The sequence below is a fragment of the Peromyscus maniculatus genome, chromosome 23 (assembly GCF_049852395.1).
Source record: "Peromyscus maniculatus bairdii isolate BWxNUB_F1_BW_parent chromosome 23, HU_Pman_BW_mat_3.1, whole genome shotgun sequence".
NCBI lineage: Eukaryota > Metazoa > Chordata > Mammalia > Rodentia > Cricetidae > Peromyscus > Peromyscus maniculatus.
The window spans coordinates 8,848,810-8,870,000 of NC_134874.1; the positions used below are offsets into that span (position 1 = coordinate 8,848,810).

The 21,191-nt window shown below is 48.9% G+C and overlaps 2 protein-coding genes across 3 annotated transcripts in view; one reads left to right on the forward strand and one right to left on the reverse strand.

Annotated features, from left to right (window-relative positions):
- Positions 1 to 1,094: 1,094 nt before the first annotated feature.
- On the reverse strand, positions 1,095 to 4,690 carry LOC121825499 (uncharacterized). Its single transcript, XM_076561094.1, has 3 exons — positions 4,122 to 4,690; positions 2,582 to 2,764; positions 1,095 to 1,265 (listed from the first exon to the last, which is right to left on the reverse strand). Exons 1-2 carry the CDS (start codon positions 4,524 to 4,526, stop codon positions 2,753 to 2,755), a joined length of 417 nt encoding a protein of 138 aa, XP_076417209.1. The 5' UTR covers positions 4,527 to 4,690; the 3' UTR covers positions 1,095 to 1,265; positions 2,582 to 2,752.
- Ksr2 (kinase suppressor of ras 2) overlaps positions 4,666 to 21,191 on the forward strand; it is a 382,435-nt gene continuing 365,909 nt past the window's right edge. For both annotated transcript variants that reach the window (XM_015997400.3, XM_076561093.1), the window contains exon 1: positions 4,666 to 5,325. In XM_015997400.3, coding sequence (XP_015852886.1) covers positions 5,146 to 5,325 — 180 coding nt within the window. In that variant the 5' untranslated portion in view covers positions 4,666 to 5,145. The remainder of the gene's footprint in view (positions 5,326 to 21,191) is intronic.

The window sequence follows — 21,191 nt, forward strand, 5'->3', positions numbered from 1 at the left end:
GCTGTGGGGTGCTGCCTAAGGGCCAGAATGGAAAGGAGGACTTGGGAGGTCATCACTGTGTGTCTTAACTCTGGCGGGGCTCCCAGATCTTTAGGTTGCTAAGGATTCCCTGCGTGCACCTGGGATCAGCAGGTGGGCAGCTAGCAGGACCCAGTGAGGCAGCTGACACTCTGTATCCATCAGTTCTCAGGATGAGTCCTTTCCTGCTAGTCCCTGCAGGTGATGGGGAGCAGGCAGGGAAGGAAATATCCAACCCTACCTGGAATTCACTGCAGACTCCTGAACCATCTGGGGTTACATCTCAGCACTGGAAGAGGAAGCAGGGTCATAGGTTATCCTCTGCCATAAAGTAAGTTCCAGGCTATAGGCTATGGGAGACCCTGGGGGGGGGGGGTCAGGGAGGGACAAGATTTTTACTGAATCTATCCCTTACACACTAGGACTGCCTGAGCAGATCAAAGCAAGGTTAGAAAGACTCTCCAAGTCGGGCGGTGGTGGCGCACGCCTTTAATCCCAGCACTCGGGAGGCAGAGGCAGGTGGATCTTCGTGAGTTCGAGATCCAGGAAAGGCGCAAAGCTGCACAGAGAAACCTGGTCTCAAAAAACAAAAAACAAACAAAGACTTTCCAGGAAGATTAGAGAGAGACAGCCTGGGCTGTGAGGCCAGGGATGATGCCCAAAGCAACTGTAAGTGATTCCTGTGAACACATCAGACCCCTCAGCACGGCATCACATCTCCTGTGGGACGGGGCACCTGAGAGCCTGTGTGTTGTCTGCCACGCTCCCATCAGCTTCCTCTCCACTCTCTACTTTCCATTAAAAACCCCACGTGCCGTGTCTCATGGCAGAGTCGGATCATACGGTACTTGATTGCTAGAAAAGTTCTGAAAGAGAACTTTAGGGCCTGCAAGATGGCTCAGGGATAAAGGGGCTTTGCTGCCAATCCTAAGGACCTGAGTTTGGATCCCCGGGACCCACATGGTGGAAGGAGAGGACCGACTTCTGCAAGGTGTCCACTCTGTCTTACACACACAGAGAAACACAGCCCATATGTGCACACTGTGCACACACACACACACAAATAACACATATAGTAAAGATTAATACAAATTTATTAGTGAATCCTAAAAAGAGGTTATTTCTCCTATAGAGAGGTGGTGTCCACAATGTGGGCGGTTTTCAAATGGGACAAAGATGCATTCACTGTTGCTCTGCCGACTGATGACTTCCGATTATTTTCATCGTCTAAGCTTCAGTGGAAATACCTTGGATGACAAGCAGAGAAGCCATTTTGGAACAAGCACAAACCCAGTCCCACCATCACGGTTGACTCCTGCTAAACTCTCTCTTAAGAGGTCTGTGGAAGACACCGGGACCAGAGGGGCCACGTTTCGGGATTCCGGAGACAGGAGAATTGTACGTGGGTGAGCTGATACGGGTGCCGGGAAAGAGGCTGAGAAGACAAACTTTCACCGGGTGAGTGGACTGTTGCTGTGGTGGGGGCGGGGCAGAGAAACCAGAAGAACCTGTGTCCATCTCATCTGCCTGTGGGGACAAACAAGGGACTTTTGGGAGGTTGATCTCCCAGAGAAGAACAGAAAATGAGTCTGAAAATGGCATTTTCTAGCTTGGGATGACTGGCGGGTTTGGATAACGCCACAGGGCAAAAGGCTGAGAAGCCATGGGGGAAGTTCCAGAAAAACAAAACAGTGTTTTTTTTTTTGTTTTTGTTTTTTTTTAAAGTCTTGCCATACTTTGGGGATTGGGGCACAGGGCAGGGAGAGGGGACTCTGTGAACAAAGAAGGTGGCGTCACCTTGAAACAGAAACACACCCTTCACCCGGCTCAGCCAACTAGTGGAGTTGTGATCATTCCCCACTTCTCTTCAGGGCCAGACAGCATCATTTAGAGACTCTATGTATGTCTCATACACGGCATCTGGCACGATACAAAAATTCAACAAGGCTCACTAAGAGATAGGGTCAGACCACTAAAAACAAAGAGAAACATAGTAACTAGAAAGAGCCTCATCGGGGGTCAGGGGCTGGAGTCAGAGGTTTGAACGTAATCAATGTTAATATGTTCAAGGGAAACAAAGGGAAATGGAGAAAACAGGAAGGGAGACAACTTTGTGGCAGAACGGGACTCAAGGCTTCAGAGTGCTCAAAAACGGTCGCCTGCCCTCATTATGGATAGAGAGAATGTTTTCCGTGTATGGAGCTGGGGACCGAATCCAGGACCAGGGCATGCTGGGTAAAGTGCTCTGTCACTGAACTACACACCCAGCCCCAACAGAAATGGACATACGGATTCAACTCTGTGTGAATTCTAAAGCCCGTGATGGCTCAAAGTCTTAGAAAATCAATTTGATCCAACTTGGCTGCCAGTGGTATCCATTCTCTTCACATCGCAGGTAGCTTTCTCTAGGGATGACGAACTTTAGCGTAAGTTCTGACTCTTAACCCTGCTCTTAGCAAAACTTCCTAGAATCCCAGAGATGGAAGAAAAGGATGCCTTTTGCCAGTATATTCCCCCCCTCTCTCCCTCCCCTGAGGGGATTTTACTATTTTGTCAGGCTGACCTTAAAGTCCTTTGGTTTAAGCAATCCTCCTGCCTCAGCCTCCCAAGGGGCTGGGACTTCAGGTACATGCCATACCAGGCTACTCATTATTGAAAACACAGCCCGTGGGCAGTTCATTAGGGATGCTATTTGATCACTCAGTCAGAGATGGGCCGCCTCCTTGTGATAACGTTAGACTTCACCCTGAACGACAGGAAAAAAAAAAGTCAGAGAGAAGAGAATTGGGGTGAAGTGTGGTCTGGGCAGAGTTTGTATAGAGAACACTGATTTAATCAGGAGTTCGCATAGCTCCCTGGAGTGAGCCAGATAGTAAATATTTTAGCTGCCACCATTGGTTTTACAACAGGGGGCAAGTAGCTGCCCCCTGTTGTAAAACCAATGGTGCCAAAGCAATGGTAAAACCAAAGCTGCCACCATTCAGAAGTGGGTGGTAATTGTGAGGTAGCAGCCTCTCCAACTGTCCATGTGCTCTCCTGATGGATGCCACTCTCCTAATAAAGCCCCCTGGGGGGAATTCATCTCAGTCTGCTTCTATCCAAACTATAACGCGATCTTTTTTTGAGACAGGGCCTCAGCACTAGGTAGCCCTGGCTGGCCTGCAACTCACTATATAGACCAGCCGGCTGGACTTGAACTCCCAGAGATCCACCTGCCTCTGCCTCTGCCTCTCTAGTGCCGGGATTAAAGGTGGGAGCCACCAAATGCGGCTGAGAAGAAAGGCTATATCTTTTACTAATTCATAACAGACTGCTGGAGAGGATTCAGCCAGTACGGACATCTAAGCTCAATTCCTGGAACCCATGGTGGAAGGAGAGAATTGACTTCACAAGCTGGGCTCTGACCTCATAGGCACACTGAGGTGCACGTGTCCCTGTCCCCCACCCCCCATCAATTAATAAAAAGCGTATATCTGTAACAGAGGCACTCCAGCAAAACTTTGTTAACTGCATTGTGAAATGTGAATTTCTTATATCTTCCCCCTTCTTTGTCACAAAGTATCCTTCCCCGTCCTCAACGTCTTTAAAATGTCCACGGATGTCCCTTACTCCGGTACCCTAGGCGGCTGACAAAGGGTAGGGTGAGTAGCTGGAGTTAACACTCCACAGGCCCTTGTGGGACAAGGTAGCGATCGCGAGTAAGGCAAAGCCTTCTGTCTCTCCGCCAATGGACCCTAGCTAGATCAGGCCCAGGTAGTCGTGGTCCCCAGATCCGCCCCAACTCAGGGACACCCATTAAGGTTTGTCTCCCCCTCATCCCCCCCCCCCGACCGCCCCACCGCCGCCCCCAAGCCTCAAGAAGACACCCGCAAAGCCAGGCGGGGCGCACAGACTTGCAGAGCCCAGCAAGCCCGGCGCGCACCTGCTCCCGGGCCCCCGCGCACCTGCTGAGCCGCGCTCCGGCCTCGTCTCGCGAGATCCGGGCTGGCGTAGTGGCCCCCACCCCCACCCCGGCCATCGAGTACCTCTCCCCGCCCCCGGGCCCGGCCTCCCCGCCACCTCGGGGACCAGCCCGCTCCCCCCCTCCCCCTTCCCACTCCCACCGCATCGTAGCGGCTGCGCTCAGCACTCGAGCCCCTCAGTCCCAAGGGACCCCGCCTCCCAGGCTGGAGGGTGGCCCGGCGGGCAGGTGCACGCGCCGCCTGCCCCCCAGCGGGTCCCAGGCGCGCCCGGGGTTGGGGGGACCCGGGGACCGGCTGCGCGCACGGCGCCTCTCGGCGCTGCATCCCTCGCTCGGCTCCCCACCCCGCCCTGTGATTGACAGGCAAGATGTCGGTGTGGAGCGAGGCAGGAGCCGTCACCCCTGGAGCCCGGCGGCGGCGGCGGCGGCGGCAGCAGCAGCAGCAGCAGCAGCGACAGCAGCAGCAGCAGCAGCAGTGTTGTCGCGGGGAGCAGACCGCAGCCAGCCGCAGTGGGCGCCGCAGCTCCGTCAGTCGTGCGCACAGCATCCTGAGAGCGCGCTGAGCGCGGGGACCCGCGGACCATGCCGTGTCACCGCGACCGGGAGGGGGGCAGGCGCGCTCCTTTTTGACATAAAAGCCAGCCGGCCAAATAGATTTATATACATATAATTCCGCCCTTGACGGAGCCGGTGTGCGAAGCGTGAGCTCTATTTCTCTCTGCCTCCTCCTTCCACTCCTCCTCCTCCCCTTCCTCCTCCTCGCCCTCCTCCTCTTTCTCCTCCTCCTAAGTGTACAGACTGCACCCTACCACCTGGTTGGCTTCTGACAAACGGGCATCTCTCCCTTTTTAGGGACCAGAGACACAGAGAAAGAGAGAGGAGAGAGACAAGGGACATTCTAATGCAGACTGCCTGATACTCCCCCCTCCAAAAAAATAATAAATTTTGGCTCTTGTCCCCTCCTCCAACCCCCACCCCCTCAAGCTTGTGTGAGATGTTGGGTTTCTTCAGGAGACACTGCTGAGAAGTCGCAGTGGTTGGAGAGGCGTAGGGGGGGTGGACTCCCTCTACCTCCTCTCCCTCCCTCCCCCTTTTTTCTTTCTGGGAGGAGGAGGTGGAGGAGGAGGAGGAGGAGGAGGAGGGGAAGGGGGGTTGCAGAGCGAGCGATGGATGAGGAAAACATGACGAAAAGCGAGGAACAGCAACCTTTGAGTTTGCAAAAAGCCTTGCAGCAGTGCGAGCTGGTTCAGAACATGATCGACCTGAGCATCTCCAATCTGGAAGGGCTTAGGACGAAGTGTGCAGCTTCCAACGACCTCACGCAGAAGGAGATCCGGACCCTGGAGGTAGGTGTTGCCTGGGATGGGGTCGGGGCGCGCGCGGGGCGGGGGGTGGGGTGGGGAGGCAATCCTTCATTCCTTTTCCCTCTTCCAGTCCGTCCCCATCCCTTTGGGGTTCTGTTTGTTGAGGGAGGGCCTGGGGAGGGGAAGGGTAAAGCAGGTGGGCACGAATGATGCGCTATGATTTATCACCCGGCAAAGCCAGCGCGGATGTCCCTTCCCAGTGCGGCTGTTGTCTGTGCTCGGCCGGGTGGCGGTGGTAGCAGTAATAATTGCTGTTCCGTATTTATTATTATTATGGGTTGTAGCTGTTGCCATGATTATTCTTTTCCTGTGGGAGGAGGGAGGGAGTTCTTTATTATTTTCTTTTCTTCTTTTTTTCCCCTTTTCTTTGCGTTTGGGGATTTGTTTATATACCACGGGGGCTTGTGTGCTGGGAGACACGTTAAGAAGCTGCAGGGAACCCACGTGACCTTGTGCGTTCTGCAGGTGGTCAAAGGTGGTTTTGACTGGTTTGATGGGGCTGCCTGAATGGAAAGACTCGATCCTTTGCTCTGTGTCTCACCCCTCACCCTCCATATACACATGCATTAGAAAAAAAAAATCCCCAGGGAACTACCCATTTCTAACACACTCATTTGATGTAAGGGGATTGATGCAGGCCCAAAATGTGTAAAAAGAAACGATAAACCATATTACGGTTGCCTGGAGTGGTTCTTGCACTAGGTGGCGTGGGAAAAATCCTCTTGGGTTGTCTTGGTGAGAGCTGGTGGATGGGGGTCCAGGAGAAGGAGCTATGTCTGGCTCTCTGTAGCATCTCTCCGACAGAACTTGAGCGGAGTTGGAAGCAGTTTGCCGAGAGAGACCGTGACAGAGAATGGCTACAAAGTTACCACAGAGAGATGGAAGGAACTATTTTTCCTTCAAAGGCCATTTTCTCAGAGGAAGCTTTCAGGGTTTTGGGAAAGGCCTGGTGTTCTGAAATCCTTGGGCATCCACCTTGTTCAAAATGTCAGATGGATCCAGCCCCCTCACCTTCCTTCCCACAAAATGGCCCAGCTGTCCACATTGCTTGATTTAATTTGGGAATTCCCACTAGTTGGCATTTGCCAGGGGGGTGGTGTGTGGAGCTCAGAGCAAAGGAAGGTTCCCCTTTTGGTGGCACGGCCATGTGTCATGGAGCTTGGTAGTTGGGCTGGTCTTTGGCTTGTGAGTTCCTGAAGCCTGAAGTCTTCAGTCTTGGCTGACCGGGTCATCTGCTTGAATGTGCCTCTCTGATTCACTTTCAGGCCTTTTATTTTCCCTGTGTGGTTTTAAATGTAGCCAGATAGTCAGGATGCGGGAGGCTGGCTATCATTTGGAAATAGGAGTTCGTGTGTGTATATTTTAATACCTCGTCTGCCATCCTCGGATATATGCCTCTGCTCACCTGTCAGGTGGTAACAGGATCCCAGGGATGAAATAAGATAAATGTTAATGTGGGAAGAGTGTTGGGAGGCACAGGCATTGCCTTCCTCAGAGTTGAGAGAGAGAGAGAGAGAGAGAGCGCTTGGCTAACGTTTGCTGCTGGAAGGAAAAGTGTGGGATGTGTTAGTCCAGCCCCGGTCTCTACACAGGGCCCACAACAGATTTGGTTCGGAACTCTAACCAGGACAGCGTACACAGACAACCCCTGAAGGCCGCCACTACCACGTCTCTTCTTCCCTCTGTCACCAAGAGCCTCCATGCTAGGCTGTGACTATTACAGCTTACGCTTCTCAGATGTTTCCTTCTGTGCCATCTTCTGAGGACTCCCAAGAGATGGCGATTGACACGGCCGGGTGCACTGTGGCTGGGGAGGGTAGCTCAGTGGTCCAGCGCTTTTGTAGCGTGCACAAGACCCCAGGGCTCAATCCCCAGCACTGTGCAAACACACAGAGCAACTGTGGCACTTGGTTCTGTGTGGTCTCTCTGCAAGGGGGTTTACATTTTCAAACGGGGCGGGGGCAGAAGTCCTGGCATGCTGGTCAAGAAGTTGGAATCATAGGTGTCTTAGTCAGGGTTCCTGTTGCTGTGGTGGAAACACCTCGACCAAAGCAAGTTGGGGAGGAAAGGGTTTTTTTTCTGGCTTATCCTTCCATATTATAGTCCATCATTGAAGGAAGTCAAGACAGGGACTCAAGCAGGGCAGGATCCTGGAGGCAGGAGCTGATGCAGAGGCCACGGAGGGGAGCTGCTTACTGGCTTGCTCAGTCCGCTTTCTTAAAGAACCCAGGACCACCAGCCCAGGGATAGTATCACCCATAACAGGCTGGGCCCTCCCCCATTGATCACTTATTAAGAAAATGGCCTACCGGTGGATATAATGGAAGCGTTTTTCTCAGTTGAGGTTCCTTCCTTTCAGATTACTTAAGTTTGTGTCAAGTTGATGTAAGACTAGCCAGCGCAAATAGGGAATACATCTTTTTCTGAGGGTACCACAGGACACACCAACCACTTGATCCATATTGTCCAGTGACTGTTCTGGAGCAACTATGCCAATTTTGACTTTCTAGTTCTCTAAGACCAAGGGGGTAGGGGAGGAGTACCAGGGAAGGTGTGGCCCCGCTAGAATTTGCATTCACCGAGTTTTCTACCCTAACAGCTATGAAAGCCTCATGGGGGTGCTGGCTAAAGCGTGGATGCCCAGCATCTAATGGCCACATTCTAATTTAGCTCAAAGTGGAGAGAGGGCCCAGGAATCTGCATTTAGTAAGCAGACAGTGTGCTTCCGTGCGTAAGTTTTCTTTGGTGGTGCTGGGAATTGAACCCGGGACCTTGTGAATGCTAGCAAGGGCTCTAACCGCTGACTATATCCCCAACCCCCAGGTTTCTGATTCAGGTTTTGATAAGGTTACTTTATGAATTACTTATCCAAGCTGGACATGGTGGTGCACACCCGTAACCCTAGTACCTGGGAAGCTGAGACTCGAGGAGGGTGAGTCCAAGGCTAGCCTGGGCCACATAGTGAGACTGTGTCTCCAAATTAAGAAGAAAAAGAGGGCCGGGTTGTAGCTCAGTGGTGGAGATCTTACCCAATGCGTCCTGCTCAGCCTCCACCTCTGAAAAACACAAAAACAAACAAACAAACAAAACAAAACAAATAGCAACAACAAGAAAAAAACACAACAAAAGTCCTAATCCATTAGCACATAAATGTGTGTTCCAGCTATTTATTTTTGTTTTAAAATTCATCTCGAATTTTCGTTCCATGTGCCAGTGAGTACACAAGTGAGTACTTTGGGTTCCAGGAATTGAACTCAGGTCCTCGGGTTTCCAAGGCAGGTGTCTTTACCCACTGTCATCTTGCCAGGCCAGATGTGTATTTATTTGGCTCACGCTCTGGTCAAGGTCGATGGGCTGCATCTGATGGCATTCGTCTTTCGGGCAGAGTTCCGAGGTGGCTCAAGGCATCGCATGTTGAGAGACAAGTTCCCGGTTGTTTCTGCCACTTAATGGCCACAGCTCCCTGCTCACAGGCACTAAGAGAGTGAGTGGAGCATCCTGAAGACATGGATGATAGCTAGTGTGTACGCCTCAAGAAACAAAAACACTCCACGTGAACTTGGCCTTCACAAAGCATGCTTCTTGGGTAGGGAAGAGAGGTTTACATCCCTGCAAAGTGTCAATGAAGGCCAAACGTTCAGGAAGTTCTGATGGCCTTTTTTTTTTTTTTTTTTTGGTGATAGTTCCAAGATGGCTTCCATTGCTCCAGCTGTCACATCTGCATTCTAGGCAGGAAAGAGGAGGACTCTGCAAGTGTGGAGAGATGGAAGCTTCATATTTTTGGCTTTGGGAAACAAAGGCTTTCCCATGGTAACCTTCCTTCTCAACAGCAATGTTCAGTTATGTTTCCTTGGCCATAGTAGGATCACACGTTCTAGCTGCAAGGGAGGCTGGATGGAGAGAAGTGGGAAAGCCATCATTTTCCTTGCCTGGGATGACCCCTGTGCCGACCACAAGGCTCTGCTTTCATGGGGGAAGGTACTAATGGATGCTGGGTGGACCACTGGTGATACCAGCCTCTTATATTTTATTGGCAGATATTTTGATGGAGAAGAAAATCCATGCTTTGGAGTTGGAGGCAGGTTGTCTCCCTCTCTGTTCTGCTTTACTTTGGATACAAATGTAAACATTTTAACCCAAACTGACCATTGTAAGGCAACAATTCCTGCCTTAGTAGGTGGTTGTGAGGATCACCAAGGGTGACACTTTTGAAGACACCGATGAACTAAAGTGTCAGTAGCATAGGGCAGATTGTAAGATTTATTGCTTTTCCCTTTGTTGGGACTGAATGCTGTTGGAAACTACTTTAAAAAAGGGTTTTCTTTGTTGTTGTTTTGTTTTGTTTTTATTCTTCCTTATTTATTTTGTACTTTTTCCACTTAAAAAATTGAAATAGTATCACATCATTCTCCCCCACCTCCCTTTCTCCCTCCAGCCCCTCCCAGCCAGCCCTCCTTAGATGCAAGGATTCATTTTGGCTTACGATTTAAAAAGGAGCACAGGTCAGGCATGGCGGCACGTGGCTTTATTTCTAACACTGAGGAGACAGAAGGCAGGTGGATCTCTGATGAGTTCCAGGCTAGCCAGAGTTACATAGTGAGGCCCCTGTCTCAAAAACAAAAACAAACAAACAAACAAAAGAGTCACAGCCCATCAGGATGGGAAAGTGTGGTGACAGAAACATAAGGCAACTGGTCATGTTCAGTCCGCCGTCAGGAAGCAGAGAGCAGATATCAAAGTGCAAGGCTCGCCCTTTGGGGACTCACTGCCATCCGCAAAGCGCTGCCTTTTAAAGCGGCGGTTCTCAACCTGTGGGTCATCACCCCTTGGTGTTGAATATCCGATATCCTGCATATCAGATATTTACATTACGATTCATCACAGTAGCAAACTTATGAAGTAGCAACGGAATAATGTTATGGTTGGGGGGGGGTCACTACACGATGAGGAACTGCTGGGCTAAAGGTTCCACATCATTCTAAAACAATGCCACCGCTTGGGGACCAAATGCTCAAGCACATCAGCCTGTGTGTTGGGCGGGTGGGGGGGTAGGGGGGGCGCTTCACATTCAACCCATAACAGTGATGGTGGTTAGCAGGGGATGGTGTGGAATTAACGGCAGGGGAATGGCTGGGAGCAGAGGAGTTTGAGCAGCATTTCTGAGTATGTTCGGGAGAACCCTGACTGTGTGGGATGCTAGCTCTATGCTGGAAGCAGATGTTCAATAAGTCTTCTGCGGGCCAAACAAATTCTGTGGTGAAGGGGTTTTGGAAACACGGAGTACAGGACTTCTCAGAGCCTTTACGCCGTCGTCTGTGCACGAGGTAGCTCCGAGAGAGGACGGAGCCCAGAGTGTTTTCCTTTTCCAAGGATTACCCTGGGGGGCGGGGGCGGTATTTATTCCATAGCATCCACCTGGGGAAACTTGGCCAGCCAGTGAGGGAGGCCTGCTTGGCCGGGGGAGGTGGGGATTTGGAGTGGAAAGATGGATGGGAAGGGTGGAGATGGTAGCAAAGGTGACCCCGGGACTCTCTAGACTTCACAGTGTCGCTTAGGGACCGCTTTGCTCAGAACGTAGGGCACCTGATGGAGTGTGTCACAAGACGTGAATTTAAGCCCCCAATTCCTGGGGTCTTACGTGGCACAGGGGAGTCGCTCAGACCATTTTCATCTCTTTGTGGGAGGAGACAGGAGTCTTCCGAGGTTTTGGAGGGAACACAGTAAAAAGATGATTGACAGCAGGTGTGATGCTAGGGACTAGCTGGCCAGCCTTTTCTGTTAAAGGCCGAACAGCAAATACATTTGGCTTTGTGGGCCCCAGGTTTCGCAGACAGCTCTACCCAACTGCCATAGCCTGCAGTAGCCACAGCCCACCATTGAGGTGTGGGCACGTGGGGAAGTTTCCCAATAAAACTTTATTTGTGGCCCCTGAATTTTGAGTTTGATCTTATTTTCCTATACCATGATGTATTTATTCTTTTTCTTTTGATTTGTTATACATAAAAATAATAAATAAATAAACCGACCTATTCTTAGTTTTGGGGCCTGACAAGAATAGGCGGTGGGCGAGACTTGGTTCGTCCCTGCTCTGGAGGAGGAATGGGTTTGACAGAGGTCGTCTGGATGGTGACCAAGAGACATCAGTGCATGGGACATTCTGGGACAACCCGATTGTGGCCAGATTGCAGGGAGAGGGAAGTGATGGGTGTTGGGAGCCAAGGGCGGACACCATGACATCTCTTCGTGTGGCCCAGGCGTCATGGCCGCACTTAGCAACACTGCTCTTTGTCCAACCACCTCAGTTCTTGGCTTCTCTGTAATGAGCCCTCCCTGGACTTGAGTCCATTTGGGAAAGTCTGTGCTTAAGACTGGTTCCTGTGAGTTTGTGGGCTGTGTGATGTCGGCTGGTGATGCCATCGCTGGTCTGGTCTGGCCTTATTCACAGGGCCACGTGAAGCAAGAATGCATATTTTATTTTCTTACTAGTTGGTTTTAAGCAAGGCCAGTGTGTTCCACCCCCACGCTCCCCTTCAGCCCCAACTCCGTCTCAAAATTCTGAGTGGCAAACTATCTCTGAGGGGTTCACTGCCTCCCTCTGACTTTTGGAATGGCTTCTAACTACGGAGTTTTCTAGTTTTCCCGAAATGAGCAATGGTTTTCTAGGTTCCCGCTCAACTTTTGGGAAGAGCACAGGCTAAATTTCCTGTTCCCCTCTTCCCACCCTGTGTGGGTCTGGGACAGGGGAGATGTTCCGAGACTGGGTGTCTGGGACGGAGGCTGGAGAAGCTGAGGGATGGGAAGAGACAAGGGAGAAGGAGAAGCAAATGGAAGCCTGGAGTGATTTTTCTCCTGCAGGTTTCCTCCAGGCTGGAATGCCTCTCCAGTGGGTCGTGACCGTAACCACGCGCGGTCGGTCGATCCAGCTTTACAAGCGAGTTTACAGAGGTTTCAAGTAATCGATTCGACCCAAGCTGTCGTGGCTAGGGAGCCACAGATAAGGAACAGGTAGATTCACCCCTGTATTACGGTATCTCCAGGGGTGGTATGACCCGGAAGAGAAAGGTGAGGCCAGAGCAGATGCGGGGCAGAGGGCACATTTCTGATGTGGCTGGAGGTGACGGCTATAGATTCATAAGGACTGTAGTGATGGAACATTGCTTGACTGTAGTGTTTCTGGGTGACAGTTCTTGAAATGTAGCATGATGGAAACAAGTTAAGGTGGCCAAGGAACCTGAGCTCACTGGTGTGGTGGGCTCCTACCCGAGATCTGACCGCCCAAGGATTTCTAATCTCTCAGAGCACGGCAAGGAATGGAAAGAAGTTCAATAATGATTTTTATACGGGGCACATAGAAATGACAATATTTTAGATATACTGGTTTAACTATTTCAAAGTTAATTCACATGTATCTTGGTGCCTTTCTCCCTGAGGAGATTAAAAAGCTTTGAACAACATTAGTGGAATAAGGGACATTTGTGTGGGACAATACTGATATTTCCTCCTCTCCTCCCTTTCTCTCCTCTTCCCCTCCCCCCTCTCCTACCCTCCACTTCCTTGAGTTGGGTGCCCGGACCTAAACACAGAAAGTAGAACAGAAGACATAATGTGTTGGGTGTGCGGAGTTGCTGTGTAACGGGTATGGAATTTCCATGGACTTCTGTTTAAGATATTGAACTACTTTTGAGGCTGATAGTGGTGGTGGTTACACAACATTCCGGGGCACCTGGTGCCACTAAACTATGAACTTAAAAATTATTATTATTATTTTTTTTTTTAAAGAAAGATTTATTTATTTATTATGTATACAGAAGAGGGTGCCAGATCTCATTATAGATGGTTGTGAGCCACCATGTGGGTGCTGGGAATTGAACTCAGGACCTCTGGAAGAGCAGTCGGTGCTCTTAACCTCTGAGCCATCTCTCCAGCCCTTAAAAATTATTAGAGTGGAAACTTTGTGTGTATTTTTTTTGCATAATAAAAAGTTGCTTATAGCATTTAATGTACGAGTGCGCACACATGCTCACGCATGCGCCAAACACATGCACACTCACGCGTACACGCTGGTGCATGCGTCGCAGTGTGTGTGTGGAGGCCAGAGGACAGCTTGTGGGAATCAGGTCTGCCCTTCCACCCTGCTGTGAGTCCTGGGAAGTGAACTCAGGTCATCCATCAGGCTTGGTGGCAATCGCCTTTACTCCCAGAGGCAGCCCGTCAGCCCCAACAAGTGAGGGTTTCACTTGTCTTCATCCGTGAATGATGGGCCGGTGTGGCAGCTGCACTCAGTATGGCGGCCAACAGATGGACGGAAGTGGACGCGAAGTGGGGCACCCAGGGACTTTGTTTTTTTTTTTTTTTTTTTTTCGAGACAGGGTTTCTCTGTGTAGCTTTGCGCCTTTCCTGGATCTCGCTCTGTAAACCAGGCTGGCCTTGAACTCACAGAGATCCGCCTGCCTCTGCCTCCCGAGTGCTGGGGTTAAAAGCGTGTGCCTCCGCCGCCGCCGCCGCCGCCGCCGCCTCCGCCACCGCCACCGCCACCACCGCCTGGCTGGGACTTTGTTTTTTGATTGGTTTCTGTATCACATTTTGCATTTTTGTCTTTATCTGACTTGGAGAATCTGTGTTTTGTGATCATTCAAAACAGCAACATACATAACATCCAGGCTCCAAGAATGGAATTCTTTGACAAAGCTCTAAAGAGAGCCCTCTGGTGAGATGTTCCCTGAGTTCCTGTGACCCTCACCCAAGACCTTAAATGAGGGGACTAAGAACGTGCGGTGATAAATTTGCTTTTCTCTGTAAGTTTATGATGGCAAATTTCAAACAAAATTGTACTTGACCACATTGACCACCTGTGACCTCTATCCTTTCTTTCTTTCTTTCTTTCTTTCTTTCTTTCTTTCTTTCTTTCTTTCTTTCTTTCTTTCTTTCTTTCTTTCTTTCTTTCTTTCTTTCTTTCTTTCTTTCTTTCTTTCTTTCTCTCTCTCTCTCTCTCTCTCTCTCTCTCTCTCTCTCTCTCTCTCTCTCTTTCTTTCTTTCTTTCTTTTTCTTTTTTCCAAAGTTTCTCTCTGTAGTTTTGGTGCCTGTCCTGGATCGCACTCTGTAGACCAGGCCTGGCCTTGAACTCGCAGAGATCTGCCTGGCTCTGTCTCCCGAGTGCTGGGATTAAGGGGTGCGCCACCTCCACCTGGCTTCCCTCTATTCTTTTACTGCACACCTGTCCTTCTATTTATCCCTTGCTTCATGTCCGAGCCCATCACAGTGCTTGATGGATTCAGAGTAGATGGCCTTACACACCCCTCCGGTAAGTCTGCGTGCACGGCATTGGTTGATGCTCAGGCTGTGATGAAGAGAAGGGCATGAATGAGCATCATTGAGCTTTGCCAGATGTGTGCAGCAGAGCCAACCAAAGCCTCTATCCAGATGTGGAGTGTTTGCTACCACATTGTAAACTCTCATCCTGCCCTTAAATCAACCAAATGTGTGCTTCCTTTTCCTCCATAGATTGTGATCTTTTGCCTAGTGTAGAGCTATTTGTTGTTGTTGTTGTTTTTCGAGATGGCGTTTCTCTGTGTAGCCCTGGCTGTCCTGGATCTCGCTCTGTAGACCAGGCTGGCCTTGAACTCAGAGATCCACCTGCCTCTGCCTCCTGAGCGTTGGGATTAAAGGAGAGCGCCACCACTACTGGGCACGTAGAGCCTGTATGTTAAGTAAAATGATATACATCATGGCTTTTAAAATTTCTGGCTTTTAAGAAAATTGTGTGTGTGTGTGTGTGTGTGTGTGTGTGTGTGTGTGTGTGTGTGTTTGCCCACGTGTGTGGAGGACAGAGGTCAAACTTGGATGTTGCTCCTCATTTTCCATCTTATTTCAGACAGGGTTTGCCACTGTGTACACCAGGGTAGCTAGCCAGTGGGCTTTGGGAATACTTCTGCCTTGGCCTTTGCTTCCCATCTGGGCAGAGGTGTACCAGGATTACACATGTGTGCAGCTGTGCCTGGGCCCCATGTGAGTTCTAAGGTTCTGAACTGATGTCCTCTGCCTTGCGGAGCAGGTACTTCTGCCACTGAGCTGTCTCCCAAGGCCACTGTTTGCTTATTTTATTTTATTATATATAATATATAATATAATATAATATATTTTTTATATAACATTATATAATATATAGTATAATTTTATTAGATATATATTTCTTTTTGTCCCTTTCTCTTCTCTCTCCCTTCCTCACTGTATTTCCTATACTGACCTTGAACTCCTGAAATCCTCCTGTCTCAGTCTCCTGAGTGGCTGGGACTACAGGTGTATACCACCACACCTGGCTGAATGTTCCTGAGTTTTAACCCATAGGTGGGTTTGTGAAAGCCAACGTGCTCAGACTGCTGAACAGTCCTCCCACTACTAACCCCCTTCCTGGTCCTTCTGGTCGTTCATCCTGCCCTTCCCACCTGCCTACCCTGGCAACTGCTGGACATCCTCTTTTAAAGAATGTTCTGTGCATGAAATCACTGGGCACGCTGCTCTTGAGATGAGCTTTCTTCTCACAGGATGTCTGTGAGGTTCATATCCACATGATTGTACAGGGCAGCACTTCCTGTGTGTGTGTGTGTGTGTGTGTGTGTGTGTGTGTGTGTGTATGTGTGGTGTGTGTGTGTATGTGTGGTGTGTGTATGTGTGGTATGTGTGTATGTGTGTGTATGTGTGGTGTGTGTGTGTATATGTGTGGTGTGTGTATGTGTGGTATGTGTGTATGTGTGTGTATGTGTGTGTATGTGTGGTATGTGTGTATGTGTGTGTATGTGTGGTGTGTGTGTGTATATGTGTGGTGTGTGTATGTGTGGTATGTGTGTATGTGTGTGTATGTGTGTGTATGTGTGGTGTGTGTGTGTATGTGTGGTGTGTGTATGTGTGGTATGTGTGTATGTGTGTGTATGTGTGGTGTGTTTGTATGTGTGTGTGTGTTGTGTGTGTATATATGTGTATGCATGTGAGTGTGTGTGTATGTGGTGTGTATGTGTATGTGTGTGGTATCTGTGTGCTCTGTGTGTGTGTGTGGTATCTGTGTGTGTATGTATGTGTGCTCTGTGTGTGTGTGTGTGTGTGGTATCTGTGTGTGTATGTATGTGTGCTCTGTGTGTGTGTGTGTGTGGTATCTGTGTGTGTATGTATGTGTGCTCTGTGTGTGTGTGTGGTATCTGTGTGTGTATGTATGTGTGCTCTGTGTGTGTGTGGTATGTGTGTGTGTATATATGTGTGCTCTGTGTGTGTGTGTGTGGTATCTGTGTGTGTATGTATGTGTGCTCTGTGTGTGTGTGGTATCTGTGTGCTCTCTGTGTGTGTGTGTGGTATGTGTGTGTATGTATGTGTGCTCTGTGTGTGTGTGGTATGTGTGTGTATGTATGTGTGCTCTGTGTGTGTGTGGTATCTGTGTGCTCTGTGTGTGTGTGTGTGGTATCTGTGTGTGTATGTATGTGTGCTCTGTGTGTGTGTGTGTATGTGGAGGCCAGAGGAATATGTCAGGTGTTCTGTTCTACCTTTCTCCACCTTATTTCCCTGATACGGGATCTCTCATCAACCCTGGAAGAAGCTCCAATGAACCTCTTGTCTCAGACCCCTACAAGCACAAGAGGTCTCTCACTCCCAGCCTTTACATGGACGCTGGAGATTCAAACTCGGGACCTCAAGCTTACTTAGCAAGTGTTACCCGCTGAATTATCTGCCCAGCCTTACTTCCTCTCTTTAAAGAACATTTCTAGTTTTTATCTTTTCTTCTTGTTTTACTTTTAATTATTTTTTTCTTTTTCAAGATTTATTTTTATGTGTATTGGTGTTTGGCCTGCATGTATGTCTGTGTGAGGGTACCATAGATCCTGGAACTGGAGTTACAGACAGTTGTGAGTTGCTGTGTGGGTGTTGGGAATTGAACTCAGGTCCTCTAGAAGAGCAGCCAGTGCTCTTGACTGCTGAGCCAATCTCCCCAACCCCATGAACTTGTTTTATGTGAACTCAGCTTTACATTTCTCTGGGATAAATACATAGCTGTGGAGTGGCCAGATTATAGGGTAGATAACTGCTTTCCATGGGCCGCACCCTATGCATCTGTACTGACGTGTGTGGCTATTGGCATGTGGCTCCACAGCTTCACCAGCTCCTGGGATGGTCACTGTCATGGTCACTGTTCTACTGCTGTGGAGAGACACTGTGATTATGGCAACTCTTGGAAAGCATTTAACTGGGGCTGGCTTACAGTTTTAGAGGCTTAGTCCATTGTCATCGTGGCAGGAAGCATGGCGGCATGCAGGCAGACACGGTGCTGGAGCATTAGCTGAGAGTTCTCCATCCAGATCTGAAGGCAGCAGGAAGAGAGAGAGACACTGAGCCTGGCTTGGACTTTTGAAAACCTCAAAGCCCACCCCTCCGTGACACACTTCCTCCAACAAGGACACACCTTTTAATCCTTCTCAAGTAGTGCCACTCCCTGGCGACTAAGCATCCAAATCTATGAGCATGTAAGGCTCATTTTTATTCAAACCACCACGGTTGCTGTTTGTTTTTGTCTTAAAATTTTATTCATTTATTTTATTTATTCATTTGTGTGTGTGTCAGGGTGGGAGGTTCATGTGCTGTGGTCAGAGGACAACTCTTAGGATCCAGTTCTTTCTTTAAGCTTTGTGGGTGCTGGGAATCCTCGGGTCTTCTTCGGCTTGGCGGCCAGCACCTTTACCCAGAGTCACCTCACCGATCCCCAGTATTTTTTTTCTTGTCACTTGAATATCAGTGAAATGGTTCTCAGTTGTGTTCCTCTGATGTCTGAGGCTGAGCGCAGCTTTTGTGGGATTATCTCTCCCCCATACGTAGTCTTTGAGAAGATGTAGGTTCAAGCCCGTGATGGCTAATATCAGCTGTCCGCTTGACAGACCTGAGGGGAGGGACCCTCCGTGGAGGAAGTGCCTCCATCAGACTCTTCTGTGGTCAGGCTGAGCAGAGGCAGAAAGCAAACCAGCGAGCAGCTTCCTCTGTGGCCTCTGCTTCAGTTCCTGCCTCCAGGTTCCTTCTGCGCGTTCCCACCTTGGCTTCCCTCTGTAGGCTTTTGCTAAAGGATCCCTCCTCTCCTCCTCAAGCTGCTTTTGGTCAAGAGTTTAATCAGAGCATCAGAAAGCAAACGTCCGAAGTCTTTTCTCCCACTTGAGGACAGTTGGGCCGCATCCTTGAGAGTTCTTTATAGGCCCTGAACAAGATCCCTGCTCAGGTACGGGGCTGAGAATCCCTTCTCCCGCCCTGCGAGCTGTCTTTTTCTTTCTTTTAATAGTGTCTTTGGCAGAGCAGTACTTTTAAAATCCAGTGAAGCCCAAACCATCAGTCATGTCTTTTCCACATCATAGTGTTTGGTCTTCTGGCTGAGAACTCCGCCTGCCCTCAAAGAATGCCTCCTGTCTTTGATTGTAAATGTCTGGCATCTGATAACCCGTGTTTAGATCCATGATGTGTTTTGAGTCAGTTTTTGCGTATTGTGCAAGCTCTCCCCTCCCATCCACCTTTTTGGATGTGCTGTTGTTCCGAAGACTATCTCTTCCTCCGATGACTTGCGTCTTGTGCCTGGGCTGTAGATTCAGTTACCCATGCCTATCAGTACCCACTTTCCCTTTTAGGGAAATTGAATTTCCATTGACACGTGTAATTATATGCACACACGGGGTGTGATGTGGTGTGCTGGTGTGTGGTATTTCCTTGTGTGTGTGAGCACAGTGTGTATGTGCATGTATGTGAGTGCATGTGGCAGTCAGAGGTCGCCTCAGTTGTCTTCCTCACTCACTCTCAGTCTTATTTTTTTGAGGCAGGGTCTCTCACTGAATGTACAGCTCACTGATTTGGATAAAGTGGCAGTGAGCCCTAGGGATCCTCCTGTCTCTTCCCCACGGTGTATCTGGGTTTTTATGTGATCTCTGGGAGTCTAAACTCAGGTTCTCCTGTTAGGGCCGCAAGTGCTTTGCTGACCGAGCGGTCTCTGCAGCAGCTCCGTGATGCCCGATTTCTTTCTGCCTTTTTTAAACTTTCATTTTTGTAGATTTCTCTATCTAATTTCACGTATGAGTGTTTTGCTTGCATGGATGTGTGTGCCCGGTGCCTGCGGAGGTCAGAAGAGGGCATCCGATTTCCTGGAACTGGAGGTATGGACAGTTGTGAGCCACCACAGGGGTGCTGGAGATCAGACCCAAGTCCTCTGGAAGAGCTCTCAGCCACAGCGCCATCTCTCCAGCTCCATAACAGGGTTCTAAAAATAGGGATGAACAAGCTGAGTCTTACAATGGAAGGAGAAATGAATTGAGCAGCCAGAACCGTGTTGAAGAAGAAGCAGGAGGAGAGAAGAAGGGAGGAGGAGGAGGAGTTAGGAGGAACTAACTTTGATTTTCAGAGTTAGTCTAAGACTACAGCGATTGAGATGGTGTGGTGTTGACAAAGGGTTTTCAGTGTGTGGATCCTGCACGTAACTGACCCAGTATTTCATTTTATTCTTGCATCTGTAACACGTGACTTGGAAATTCTTCATTTTTGTATTTGTTACTTTTTAGCATTAGAAATTCAAGTGACTTTTTTTTTTTCTCTGTTGACCTTGCAGCTTGTGATTTGAAATAAGCATACTGGGATGTTTTAAAAATACAGATGCGGTGGGAATTTTTTACATAGATAATTGTGTTGTCCGCAAATAGGGATAGTTGTATTTTTAAACTTTTTATTTTACGGGTGAAGACGTTTACTGTGCTGTTTAATAGGAGCAGTGGGAGCAGACGTCCTTGTCTTGCTCCTGGTCTTTTGGGGAAAACACTCAGTTTTTCCATCATAAGGATGTTTGCTTTGGGCATTTAAAATACATTGTTTTGGTATATTAACCTTTCCTTTAAAAGATTAAGACATTCTTTCTATTCCTGGTTCACTCTGAGTTTACATTTGGTCAAACGCTTTTCCTAGATCAATTGGTATGGTCCTATAGTTTATTTTCTTTATCAGTTAGCACACCTTGTTTCCTTTACAATGCTTTTATTTTAAATTATCCATGAAAGGTTTTTTTTTTTTTTTGGTTTTTCGAGAAAGGGTTTCTCTGCGTAGCTTTGCGCCTTTCCTGGAGCTCACTTGGTAGCCCAGGCTGGCCTCGAACTCACAGAGATCCGCCTGCCTCTGCCTCCCGAGTGCTGGGATTAAAGGCGTGCGCCACCACCGCCCGGCCAATTTTTTTTAAAAAATACTTGTTCTAACTGTACCCCCACCCCTTTTTTCTCCTCTGGGTTTACATTGCTCATCTTTTTATTTCCCCTCCTTCCCTCCCTCCCCCTTCTTTCTTTCTTTCTCCCAACTGCTGGGATTAAAGGCATGAGCTACCATGCCTGGCCCTGATGCATGGAGTCTTTATAAGTGTGTGGCTAAATCCTAGTGTTGAGGAGTCTCCTGTGAGCTTTTTTTGCTGTTGTGTTCTAGTTTAATTCGGTTATGGTTTGTATACTTCCATTCTTAGATATCTAAGGCTCACTACGTTGTCTTGGTGAATGTGTCCGTGTGTGCTTGAAGTTGAGTGGGTATTTTGCCGTTGATGTGTGCAGTGTTCTCTTGTTTACATTCTGTCTCCGTTGCTGACATTCTCTCCAGTTATTCTGTTGATTGCAGACAGAGGAATCTTGACACCCTCTACGTTTTGTGGATCTTTTTCCCCCATCTATTTCCAGTCCTCTTAGTTTATGCTTTATGTATTTTGAGCTGTTTTAAGCATTTACATTTAGAATGATTATATCTTTTTTTAGTTTTTCGAGACAGGGTTTCTCTGTGTAGCTTTGCGCCTTTCCTGGAACTCACTTGGTAGCCCA